This window comes from Oncorhynchus tshawytscha, linkage group LG03, assembly GCF_018296145.1.
Source record: "Oncorhynchus tshawytscha isolate Ot180627B linkage group LG03, Otsh_v2.0, whole genome shotgun sequence".
Lineage (NCBI taxonomy): Eukaryota > Metazoa > Chordata > Actinopteri > Salmoniformes > Salmonidae > Oncorhynchus > Oncorhynchus tshawytscha.
Window position 1 is genome coordinate 67,963,289 of NC_056431.1, and position 12,461 is coordinate 67,975,749.

The 12,461-nt window shown below is 42.2% G+C and overlaps 1 protein-coding gene across 1 annotated transcript; it reads left to right on the plus strand.

Moving 5' to 3' along the window:
* Positions 1-7,423: 7,423 nt before the first annotated feature.
* LOC121846210 (CRACD-like protein) lies at positions 7,424-12,430 on the plus strand. Its single transcript, XM_042319873.1, has 3 exons — positions 7,424-8,842; positions 10,804-10,936; positions 12,391-12,430. Exons 1-3 carry the CDS (start codon positions 8,628-8,630, stop codon positions 12,421-12,423), a joined length of 381 nt encoding a protein of 126 aa, XP_042175807.1. The 5' UTR covers positions 7,424-8,627; the 3' UTR covers positions 12,424-12,430.
* Positions 12,431-12,461: the final 31 nt, after the last annotated feature.

Sequence of the window (12,461 nt, forward strand, 5' to 3'; positions counted from 1 at the left end):
AGTAGACTGTGGAGTGATGGATGATGATACTGTAGACTGTGGAGTGATGGACGATGATACAGTAGACTGTGGAGTGATGGATGATGATACAGTAGACTGTGGAGTGATGGACGATGATACAGTAGACTGTGGAGTAATGGATGATGATACAGTAGACTGTGGAGTGATGGACGATGATACAGTAGACTGTGGAGTGATGGACGATGATAAAGTGGAGTGATGGACGATGATACAGTAGACTGTGGAGTGATGGACGATGATACAGTAGACTGTGGAGTGATGGACGATGATACAGTAGAAAGTGATACAGTAGACTGTGGAGTGATGGACGATGATACAGTAGACTGTGGAGTGATGGACGATGATACAGTAGACTGTGGAGTGATGGACGATGATACAGTAGACTGTGGAGTGATGGATGATGATACAGTAGACTGTGATACAGTAGAAAGTGGAGTGATGGACAAGGATACAGTAGACTGTGGAGTGATGGACGATGATACAGTAGACTGTGAGGTGATGGACGATGATACAGTAGACTGTGGAGTGATGGACGAGGATACAGTAGACTGTGGAGTGATGGACGAGGATACAGTAGACTGTGGAGTGATGGACGAGGATACAGTAGACTGTGGAGTGATGGACAAGGATACAGTAGACTGTGGAGTGATGGACGAGGATACAATAGACTGGAGTGATGGACGATGATACAGTAGACTGTGGAGTGATGGACGATGATACAGTAGACTGTGGAGTGATGGACGAGGATACAGTAGACTGTGGAGTGATGGACGAGGATACAGTAGACTGTGGAGTGATAGACGAGGATACAGTAGACTGTGGAGTGATGGGCGAGGATACAGTAGACTGTGGAGTAATGGACGATGATACAGTAGACTGTGGAGTAATGGATGATGATACAGTAGACTGTGGAGTAATGGACGATGATACAGTAGACTGTGGAGTAATGGATGATGATACAGTAGACTGTGGAGTAATGGATGATGATACAGTAGACTGTGGAGTGATGGACGATTATACAGTAGACTGTGGAGTGATGGACAATGATAGATCTGGGTCTGGGATGTTGGAAGTGGTCCAAATATCACAGCTGAGAGTTCATCCTGGTGGGAGCAGAGAGAAACAGAGAGGGATTTACTCACCATATGACTCTGGACAACGCAGATCAAAGGAGGCTGGGGGGAGGAGCTATAGGAGGATGGGCTCATGGTAATGGCTGGATTGGAATAAATGGAACGGAGTCAAACGTGGTTTCCATATGTGTAATGTGTTTGATACCCTTCCATTTATTCCATTCCACCCATTACAATTAGCCCATCCTCCGATAGGTCATCCCACTAGCCTCCTCTGATGCAGATGTAGTTTAAGCTACAGTATATTCCTGCACCAAGCTGTTCACCAAACCATCCAGAAACCATCCAGAAACAGAATAGCTAGGTAATAATATAGAATACCTCTCCTCGCCTTGCCTCTTCTCCCAACACAGTGGCTTGGCCACTCACTAATATGGCCTGTGCTTACTGTAACAGTAACTGACACACTAGAGAGAACTTGACCAAACAGTTTTATCACTTCCAAAAGTTCACACATGAAAAAGTTCTGAGTGACTGACGCATGGACACGCAAATCCCCATCACATCAATTTATTGTCTCAGCTATGACACCAGTTCCAGATGGTTAAATCTCCCACAAGCTCCATTGGAGTTCATTTACATTTGCCGCACCTGTAGAAGTAATATCAATAACCCCTGGCAAATGAGGTGGGACATGAGGTGCTTCAGGTGTTGATGCTAGAGCAGTGAATTTCAAACTCAGCTGAAAGCTTCTCATTGTTAACAGTTAACAACGCCTTCAACAACTGTCCATATCCATACGCACACAAACACCTCTTCGACACACACCCCTTTGTCTGAGTGCATTGTGGTCTAGTGGTGGTAATGTGTAAATGATTCCATCAGCAGTAGTGCCTGTCCTCTTTCCAACTATCTCACACCCCACCTGAGCACAAAGGTTTATTGGCACTGAGACTTTTGCCTTGACCTAGTCGTGAAGGTGGGTTGAGAACACACTCCTCCATAGGTTCCTGGATGAATCACTGTTTACAACTTACAGCAGATAGACAAATGGAACACCAAGATATATTAAATACATTAAGTTAACGTACGCGCGCACACATGCACGCACAAATGAACGCACACCAACAAACAAACACACACCTCTTTGAGACACACGCCTGTGTCTGTGCAATGTGGCATAGTGGTGATAATGTGTAAATGATTCCATCTGCAGTAGTGCCTGTCCTCTTTCCAACTGCAGCTGTATGTATTACTCTCTGTCCTCGTTTCTGGGCCTAAAACCAGGTTAGTCTTTCATAAGGAGCTTAGCGCAGTGGGCCACAGTGTGTTACTGATGTAATAGAGTCTCTGTCTGCTCTCTCTCTCTCTCTGTCTTTCCCTCTCTCCCTCTCTCCTTCTCTCTCTCTCATTCTCTCTCTCCCTCTCTCCCTCTCTCCTTCTCTCTCTCTCATTCTCTCTCTCCCTCTCTCCTTCTCTCTCCCTCTCTCCTTCTCTCCCCGCTATGCTCTATTTTCTCTCTTTCTGCATATGCTGACCCCAGCATGGATTGACCTTCTCTGTCCCTGCATTTCGCTTTGTCCTTATTGTCTCGCTCCCTCCCTCTCTCTCTCTTCTTCTCCCTCCCTCCTTTCACTCTGTCCTTATTGTCAGTCTCTCCCTCCCTCTGGGTGGCAGGTAGCCTAGTGGTTAGAGCGTTGGTCCAGTATCCGAAAGGATGCTAGATCGATTCCCGAGCTGACAAGGTAAAAGTCTGTCGTTCTACCCCTGAACAAGGCAGTTAACCCCACTGTTCCCCGGTAGGCCATCATTGTAAAAATGAATTTGTTCTTAACTGACTTGCCTAGTTAAATAAAAACTAAAGCAGATGTGGAGGACAGAAGCCTGAGTTTTTTAAAGAAAGGACAAAGAATCCGCTGAGAGAGGGGACACAATGCCCCGTGGGAGGGAGGGATAGCAACAGTGCAGTAAGGGTGACTGGTAGTACTGGGTTAGTGAACACAAGGAATGTTAGTCCTTTAGCAACGTAGCATCACTTTAAGTATAAGAACCTTTAGATGGAGGTGCATTATACAAAGCACTTATTTTTGAAATCTGGCTATGTTGAATCAAGACTATGTAAATAAAGACTATGTTGTCACAGCATATTGATTTTGGATTACTGTGTCTAATTGACATGCAACAACTGTACAGAATGTAGAACATTATAAACATCATTTGTGTAAATACTGTGTCTGCAATTTTCCCATATTCTGTGTGTGTCTGTGTGCTTATTTGATCAATGTGTGAACACAGTGCTTGTTTGTACACTCTGTGTCTCAGCTAAATTTTGTGTCGCTGGGCCTGGTACATTGGAAATTGGTGATTAATCTGTTGTCGTGGGATTATGGGGCTGTGAAATCGTACAGGGATCTCTATGCAATGTCAATAATCTTGCAGATTATCACCTGTTTCTGGTGCCGCTTTCCTCTGGCTCATTAGATGACACTGAGGAGCTGCATGGTGTCTTTAGACACCATTTTCTCTCAGGGGCCTTGTGCTACGGATATAGGATCTTATGTAATTTGATCACCCAGAAATGCAAACTTGTAGTGTATTCAAGGTTTACAAAGGTTAGTCATTTCCACTTTAACATTTCATTTTGACTTCATTTGCACTAATCAAAAATGTATCAACCCCTAAAAAATGTAAAACAATTATAATACACACAATAATTCACATTTCCTGTTGTTGCAGGATTATTTTCCTGCTTTGAGAAACTGGTCAAATTAAGATCCTACACCTGTATAGCTAGTTGTTCCACATTTGAATCTAACTCTATTTTACACAGTGTATGCAGGCAGCAGCTGCTACAGTGGAGGATAGCAACCTATTCCCTAAAGCAGCCCTAATCTAGCGCACCAGATTCTAATAATTAGCTGGTTGATAAACTGAATCAGGTTAGTTACAAATGGGGTTGAAAAGAAAACCTACAGAAGAATAGCTCTCTGGGAACAGGGTTGAAGACCCCTGCCCTAAAGGATATTAAGGGTGACGTATTTCCAAGGACTATGCAACAGTGTGTTTTTAGACTTATTTTATTTAACCTTTATTTAACTAGGCAAGTCAGTTAAGAACAAATTCTTATTTACAATGACGGCCTAGGAACGGTGGATTAACTGCCTTGTTCAGGGGCAGAACGACAGATTTTTACCTTGTCAGCTTGGGGATTCAATCTATCAACATTTCGATTAGTGGCCCAACGCTCTAACCACTAGGCTACCTGCCGCCCCATAGGTCAACTCAACTCATGAAGACTAAGTCTCAAAGGGGACTCATGAGCAGGCTGAACTTTGCATGTTGCTCCACAGCCTCATGCTGTCTGGCTTATCAGCCTCTGGCCATCAACCAGCAGCTCACACTGTAGACTTCAATACTTCAAAGGCAGAGCCAGGTTATATGGCTGTAATGACCACAGAGACGTTGTGCTACCTGGGTGTGTGTTTGTGGGCGTGCGTTCATGCATGTGTGTGTGCGTACGTTAACTTAATATATCTTGGTGTTCCATTTGTCTATCTGCTGTAAGTTGTAAACAGTGATTCATCCAGGAACCTATGGAGGAGTGTGTTCTCAACCCACCTTCACGACTAGGTCAAGGCAAAAGTCTCAGTGCCAATAAACCTTTGTGCTCAGGTGGGGTGTGAGATAGTGTTCTGTTCAGGTGTGTGTTATCAGACTCATACATGTGCAGTGTAGAAGCGTGTTCACAGAGACTAAAGCATGATCAGAGACGATTGGGTTTGAGCATTCACTCCATGGTAGAAAGGACATTCTGTTAGATATAACAGATCTGCATCTCTTTCTCCTCTGACTGCTGGCTTCTCTTCCTATCTCCTTTCATCTGTTGATCTGTCTGTCTCTATGCTTTATTGTTTTATCTATTCATCCCTTTCTTTCTCTCTCTTTATTCCTCCTGCAGTTGTTGAAAGGAAGGAGTGATGGAGTCTTTCCCAGGAGATGGGGAGGGCAGCCCTGATGACCTTACAGGAGGTGAGGCACTCTGGAAAATGTGCATGATGTTTAGAGACCATGTAAAAGCTGAGTTAGTATACAGTAAGTGTGTATCTATCTCCGTCAATCATCTATTAGTGTGTTAGAGTGGGTTAGTGTGTGTTAGTGGGTTATGGTGTGTTAGAGAGTGTTAGAGTGGGGTTGAGTGGGTTAGAGTGTGTGTTAGAGTGTGTTAATGGGTTAGAGGGGGTTAGACTGTGTTAATGGGTTAGAGTGGGTGTTAAAGTGGTTGTTAGAGTGGTGGTTAGAGTGGTTGTTAGAGTGGGTTAGAGTGTGTTAATGGGTTAGAGTGTGTTAATGGGTTAGAGTGTGTTAGTGTTAGAGAGTGTGCCTGTAGGAGTGTGAGAAGCGTGTGTATCCAACTAGGCACAAGTTAGTGTGTGTTAGTGTCTGTTGAAGTGTCACATTATACATCTGGGTTAGTGTGTTAGAGTGGGTGAGTCAGAGTGTTATAGTGTGTTTGTATCTGTAGCTGTAGAAGCCTGTATGAAAGGGAAAGGGGTACAACTGAATTCCTTCAGTATGAATAAGAATGCATCTGGGTCTTTCTAGGGTACCAGTGAGGATTTAGAAGGAAAAGAAACGCACACCTATTAAGACGAGGTGCTGGCTAGCGGAGTAGAACACCTATTAAGACGAGGTGCTGGCTAGCGGAGTAGAACACCTATTAAGACGAGGTGCTGGCTAGCGGAGTAGAAAACTTGAAAATAAAAGAGAGCCGCACACTCTAGGAGCTCAGATGCAATAATTGAATTACCAACGTTTCGACAGCCAAGCTGTCTTCATCAGGGTGTAATCACAAACACTGCGGGATGACTTGTTTATATAGTGTCAAAAGACACAGGTGTCTGTAATCATGGCCAAGAGTTGCCTAATATCATTGGTTAATAATCAAATATTAAAATGTCATACAAAGAACAACATACAAACAAATGGATAACATACGATCATAGATTAATTTGACTACACAAGCTTACAGACAATTACAATGGCAAAGTCACAATAATCACAAGAATGGCTTCAGATCAAAGTCCATGTTGAAACCGAAGGGCGCAAGGGTCTTTAAATTAAAGATCCAGGCAGCCTCTCGTTTTAACAATAAATGATCAAGGTTACCCCCTCTCCTAGGGAGGGTGACATTTTCGATGCCAATATAACGCAGAGACGAAATCGAGTGGCCTGCCTCCAAGAAGTGGGCCGCAACTGGATAAGTAAAGGTTGTACACCTAATGGTGCTACGATGCTGAGATACGTACTTTTAATTCGCGCTTTGTTTTACCTACATAATTTTTACCACAAGGACAAGTTATAAGATAAATAACTGCCTTAGTGGAGCACGTAATAACACCTTTTATTGGGATCGATTTCCCTGTTTGTGGGTGTTTGAAGGATCTACATTTATAAGTGCCATTGCATTGAGCACAGCCATTACATTTGTAAATTCCATCCAGTAGGGGCGCAAATAGACGTTGTTCAGGAATATCTTGGGGTGGTAAATCAGAGTTTACCAATTGGTCTCTGAGATTTCTGCCCCGCGAGAATACGACCAAGGGAAGGTCCGAAAACACATTACCGAGACTATCATCGGATTTTAGGATGTGCCAATGTTTGTGAACAATTCCCTTAATTTGTTCAGAGCACCTTGAATAGCGGGTAGTTAGAACACAAGAATGTGTCTTTTTGCGAGACTGACCTTGAAAAAGGTCATGTCTCGTTTTGTTTTGAATTTTCTCAATGGCAATATTAATCTGATCATTCTTGTAGCCCCTCTCCTTGAACTTTCTTTGCGTCTCAGCCATATTTCTGTCGAAATCTGAGGATTACCTACACTGGAAAATGTGTTGCCAGCTGTTAATAAGTAGTTTATAATAATCTGCCAAACTTTTTCATGTCATTACATTAAAACATAAATCGATACTGTCATTAACGTGGTTATTCAATAATGATGCATAATACTTGTTGAATGCGCATATTTGTAGTCAAGCTGGTTAGTTACCGCATGATATTTTCACACATCAGCTGAAACAGGAAGGAATATTCAGAATGACAAACAGCTGTTGTGATCGCGCAGGTGATCTAACAACAGCCCAAGTGCTGGATAAAAAGTGTTCACGAGGAATGGCCAGAATATTTTGGTGTCTCATTAGTTATGCCGGTTTTGCCTGGACCCACGTTGGCTCTAATGTCCATAGCGAATTGATGTTGATCATATGTTGTTGTCTGTGTGATTCACAGCAGGGTCTCGTTTGATTTAACAGAGAAAGCATCAAGGTAATGAGTTCATGTTTTCATATGTTAATGAGCCTGGGATTGGACACCGAGTCTATTGCGCAACACCCAACTATATTTCTATGAATTATTCTGGATATAATGACAACAAATTACATAGTCTAGTGGGCGTATTCACAATATAATCTGGTAATGAAATAGCATGACAAATACATGTTGTCATCCAAGGGGCTTGAAGTAGCCTATGTGAACTAGAATTTGGAGCTCAGAAATTCAAGTCCTGTAATAGGCCTCCCTTTTCCTCAATTTGGTGCTTGAAAAGTTCTTGTAATTATTGTAGCCAATTGATCAATTCTCCTGCTCCCTTACAATTATCTGTGATTTCATGTTTGCGAAGTTTTTGTCAGAGATATGGCCACTTTCATTTGTTTCCTGTCGCTTCAATTGAAGGGTGTTACGCTACTCTTTTGCGGTAAAACAATTTTGCGGTTATTATAAGGACGACACCTAATGTTGGCTTCAACTTGGCATTCCATACAAATCCATCCAATTAAAAGGGGAACTGGTCACTTTCTCATGATAAAAACAGCGATTGTGAGATTCAAATGGTGAGATTAATGCTACCGAGATTCATTGCTTTATAATGTCTACCTGCGTAGGCCACATAGGATACAGAAAAATGGCCATGCATCCAAATGATTTAGTCAGGCAATATCCACATTATTCTCACATATTTTAGAATGTCATAATCATTTGAATATCGATGCATTGGCAAGGCCCAAAAAATGCATTATTCTTAAAGTGATAATGGCAGGTTTCTATCCAATTTGTGAAATACTTTCATGCTAATATTCTAAAATCTGCATAAACCATTCAATATTCATAAAATCGGCACATTTTAAGATTTAAATGTATCACCTTGTACTTTCCCTACCCTGTGAAGTTCATCATCATTTCTTTCATCTGTAGCCTAGTAAACTGTATGCTTTCCCCGACGAGTCGTAGGGGGATGACCACACAACATGTCATCGCGGGTCTCCAAGTCTACTTCGATATGATGGTTGTGATATCAACATTTGCGCATAAAAGCGTTTCCACCAACATTTATCGCATAATTAATTTTACCCGCACAAAAAGATCCCACCTTGTATAGTGTATTTTGTTTTGTCCACATTTGGAAAGTTTAACGAAAGATGTGCTTTTTCCACAACATTTTTAGTAATTTAGGCTACTTTACTCGCATTAAAAGGCTGGATGGAAACCTGGTTAGTGTCACACATCGGCCCTAGTATTTATAGAAAGACCCATCTGTATGCGGGCTGTCATGACCTGTGTCCCCTAGGAAAGAGGAAGTCTAAACTGAAGACCCTGAAGATACGTCTGTTTGGGAGGACCAAGCGAGAGACCAAATTCAGCCAGTCTGCTAGTGATGTCACTGAGGCGGAGGGGCTGGGCTCAGCGGAGAATCTGTAAGTCTGTGTGTATGTGGGGGAGTTGGTGTGTGTGTGCGTGCGGTGGTGTAAAACGTACTCAATTGTCATACTTAAGTAAAAGTAAAGATACCTTAATAGAAAATGACGTAAATAAAAGCAAAAGTCACCCAGTAAAAGTTTTTAAAAAAAGGTATCTGGTTTTAAAATGTACTTAAGTACAGTGGTGGAAAAAATACTTAATTGTCATACTTGAGTAAAAGGAAAAAGGAAAAGGAAATGCTACACATCAAATTCCTTAATTAGACTGTACAATTTTCTTGTTGTTTGTATTTTTTTTGTTAATTTACGGACACTCGGACATCATTTACAAATGCAGTATTTGTGTTTCGTGAGTCTGCCAGTTCAGAGGCAGTAGGGCTGACAACGTATTATATTGATAGGTGTGTGAAAGATCATATTGCTGTCCTGGCCAAGCATTCTAAATGTAACATGTCATTTTTGGTGTAATACATTATTTAAATAAGTATCCAGACCATTATCTATGAGACTTGAAATTGAGCTCAGGTGCATCCTGTTTCCATTGATCATCCTTGAGATGTTTCTACAACTTGATTGGAGTCCACCTGTGTTAAAGTCAATTGATTGGAAATTATTTGGAAAGGCACACACCTGTCTATATTAGGTCCCACAGTTGACAGTGCATGTCAGAGCAAAAACCAAGCCATGAGGTCGAAGGAATTGTCCGTAGAGCCCCGAGACAGGATTGTGTCGATGCACAGATCTGGAGAAGGGTAGCAAAACATTTCTGCAGCATTGAGGGTACCCAAGAACACAGTGGCCTCCATAACTCTTAAATGGAAGAAGTTTGGAACCACCAAGACTCTTCCTAGAGCTGGTCACCCGGCCAAACTGAGCAATCGGGATAGAGGGGCCTTGGTCAGGGAGGTGACCAAGAACCAGATGATCACTCTGAAAGAGCTCTAGAGTTCCAATGTGGAGATGGGAGAACCTTCCAGAAGGACAACTAAGTAAAAGGCACATGACAGCCCGTTTGGAGTTTGCCAAAAGGCACCTAAAGAATCTCAGACCATGAGAATCAAGATTCTCTGGTCTGATGAAACCAATATTCAACTCTTTGGCCTGAATGCCAAGTGTCATGTCTGTCAGAAACCTGGCACCATCCCTACGGTGAAGCGTGGTGGCAGCATCATGCTGTGGGGGTGTTTTTCAGCGGCAGGGACTGGGAGTCTAGTCAGGATCCATGCAAAGATAAACGGCGCAAAGAACAGAGAGGTCCTTGATGAAAATCCGGTCCAGAGCACTCAGGACCTCAGACTGGGGCGAAGGCTCATCTTCCAACAGGACAATGACCCTAAGCACACAGACAAGACAATGCAGGAGTGGCTTCGGGACAAGTCTCTGAGTGTCCTTGAGTGGCCCAGTAAGAGCCCAGACTTGAACCAGATCGAACATCTCTGGAGAGACGTGAAAATAGCTGTGCAGCCAAGCTCCCCATCCAACCTGACAGCGCTTGAGAGGATCTGCAGAGAAGAACAGGAGAAACTCCCCAAATACAGGTGTGCCAAGCTTACAGCATCATACCCAAGAAGACTCAAGGTTGTAATTGCTGACGAAGGTGCTTCACAATGTACAGAGTGAAGGGTCTGAATACTTATGTAAATGTGCTATTTCAGTTTTGATTTTTAATAATTTAGCAATTTAACAATTAACAATTTCTAAAAACATGTTTTTGCTTTGTCTTAGAATAAGGCTGTAACGTAATGAAACATGGGAAAAGTTTTCTTTAGGAATTTAGTGAAGTAAAAGTTGTCAAAAATATAAATATTAAAAGTAAAGTACAGATAACCCCAAAAACTACTTTCAAATATTTTTACTTAACCACTTTACACCACCGTGTGTGAATGGATGTGTTTACAAATGTAGTATTGATTCAATGACATCCATATTCCCTCCTCTCTCCATCCCTCGTCTACCAGGTGTTCAGGCGTTTTGGGATCACGAGCGATGTCACATGACAGTATCTTCCTGCCCGACCAGGATCTGTCTAGTCCGGAGCAGCCCAGAGTTCTATCCCAGGAGAACATCCAAGGCAGGATCAAAGAACTCCAGGTGAGTCTGCATTCCATGGAGAACCCTGGATCTAGAAACCTGCATATGCATCTAAAGGCCCAAACCCAATTCAAAAGGAGTCCCACACCTCAAAGTAAACCCCATTGACCAGGACGTCAAACTAATTTTGCCCCAGGGGTCTTCAACGAGGTCCGGAAGGCCACACTGAAAATGTGTTATATTTTCTTGCCGTCACAAGATGAGCAAAATATAGTTCTCTATCCATCGTTTTGGGAATTTTCGATACTCCCTGGCTTTCTAGCTTTAATTTGGGTAATTATTGACCTGGACACAGTCAATAAACTGTAGAAATGTATGTCCATTATAATTTCTACACAGTTTTGATTTGGTTTTAGCCATATATATCTACAGTACCAGTCAAAAGTTGACACACCTACTCAGTCCAAGATTATTTATTTTTACTATTTACTACATTGTCGTAAAATAGTGAAGACATCAAAACTATGAAATAACACATGTGGAATCATGTAGTAACCAAAAAAGTGTTAAACAAATCCAAATATATAAAGTATATTTGAGATTCTTCTAAGTAGCCACACTTTGCCTTGAAGATAGCTTTGCACTCTTGGCATGCTCTCAACCAGCTTCATGAGATTGTTACCTGGAATGCATTTTTAATTAACAGGTGTGCCTTGTTAAAAGTTCATTTGTGGAATGTCTTTCCTTAATGTGTTTGAGCCAATCAGTTGTGTTGTGACAAGGTAGGGGTGGTATACAGAAGATGGCCCTATTTGGTAAAAGACCAGGTCCATATTATGGCAAGAACAGCTCAAATAAGCAAAGAGAAATAACAGTCCATCATTACTTTAAGACATGAAGGTCAGTCAATCCGGAAAATTTAAAGAACTTTGAAAGTTTCTTCAAGTGCAGTCGCAAAAACCATCAAGCGCTGTTATGAAACTGGCTCTCATGAGGACCACCACAGCAAAGGAAGACCCAGTGTTACCTCTGCTGCAGAGGATAAGTTCATTAGAGTTAACTGCACCTCAGATTGCAGCCCAAATAAATGCTTCACAGAGTTCAAGTAACAGACACATCTCAACATCAACTGTTCAGAGGAGACTGTGTGAATCAGGCCTTCATAGTTTAATAGCTGCAAAGAAACCACTACTAAAGGACACCAATAAGAAGATAATTACTTGGGCCAAGAAACACAAACATTAGACCAGTGGAAATCTGCCCTTTGGTCTGATGAGTTCAAATTTGCGATTTTTGGTTCCAACCGTCATGTCTTAGTGAGACGCAGATTAGGTGAACGGATGATCCCACCATAAAGCATGGAGGAGGAGGTGTGATGGTGTGCTTTGCTGTGACCCTGTCAGTTATTTAGAATTCAAGGCACACTTAACCAGCATGGCTCCCTCAGGATTCTGCAGCGATACACCATACCATCTGGTTTGAGCTTAGTGGGACTATCATTTGTTTTTCAACAGGACAATGACCCAACACACCTCCAGGCTGTGTAAGGGCTATTTGACCAAGAAGGAGAGTGATGAAGTGCTGC

Coding starts and splice junctions, on each gene's coding strand:
- LOC121846210 (XM_042319873.1), top strand. CDS start 8,628: ATGGAAACCTGGTTAGTGTCACACATCGGCCCTAGTATTTATAGAAAG. Junction 8,843..10,803: donor CTGGGCTCAGCGGAGAATCT/GTAAGTCTGTGT, acceptor CTCGTCTACCAG/GTGTTCAGGCGTTTTGGGAT. Junction 10,937..12,390: donor GCAGGATCAAAGAACTCCAG/GTGAGTCTGCAT, acceptor GTTTTTCAACAG/GACAATGACCCAACACACCT.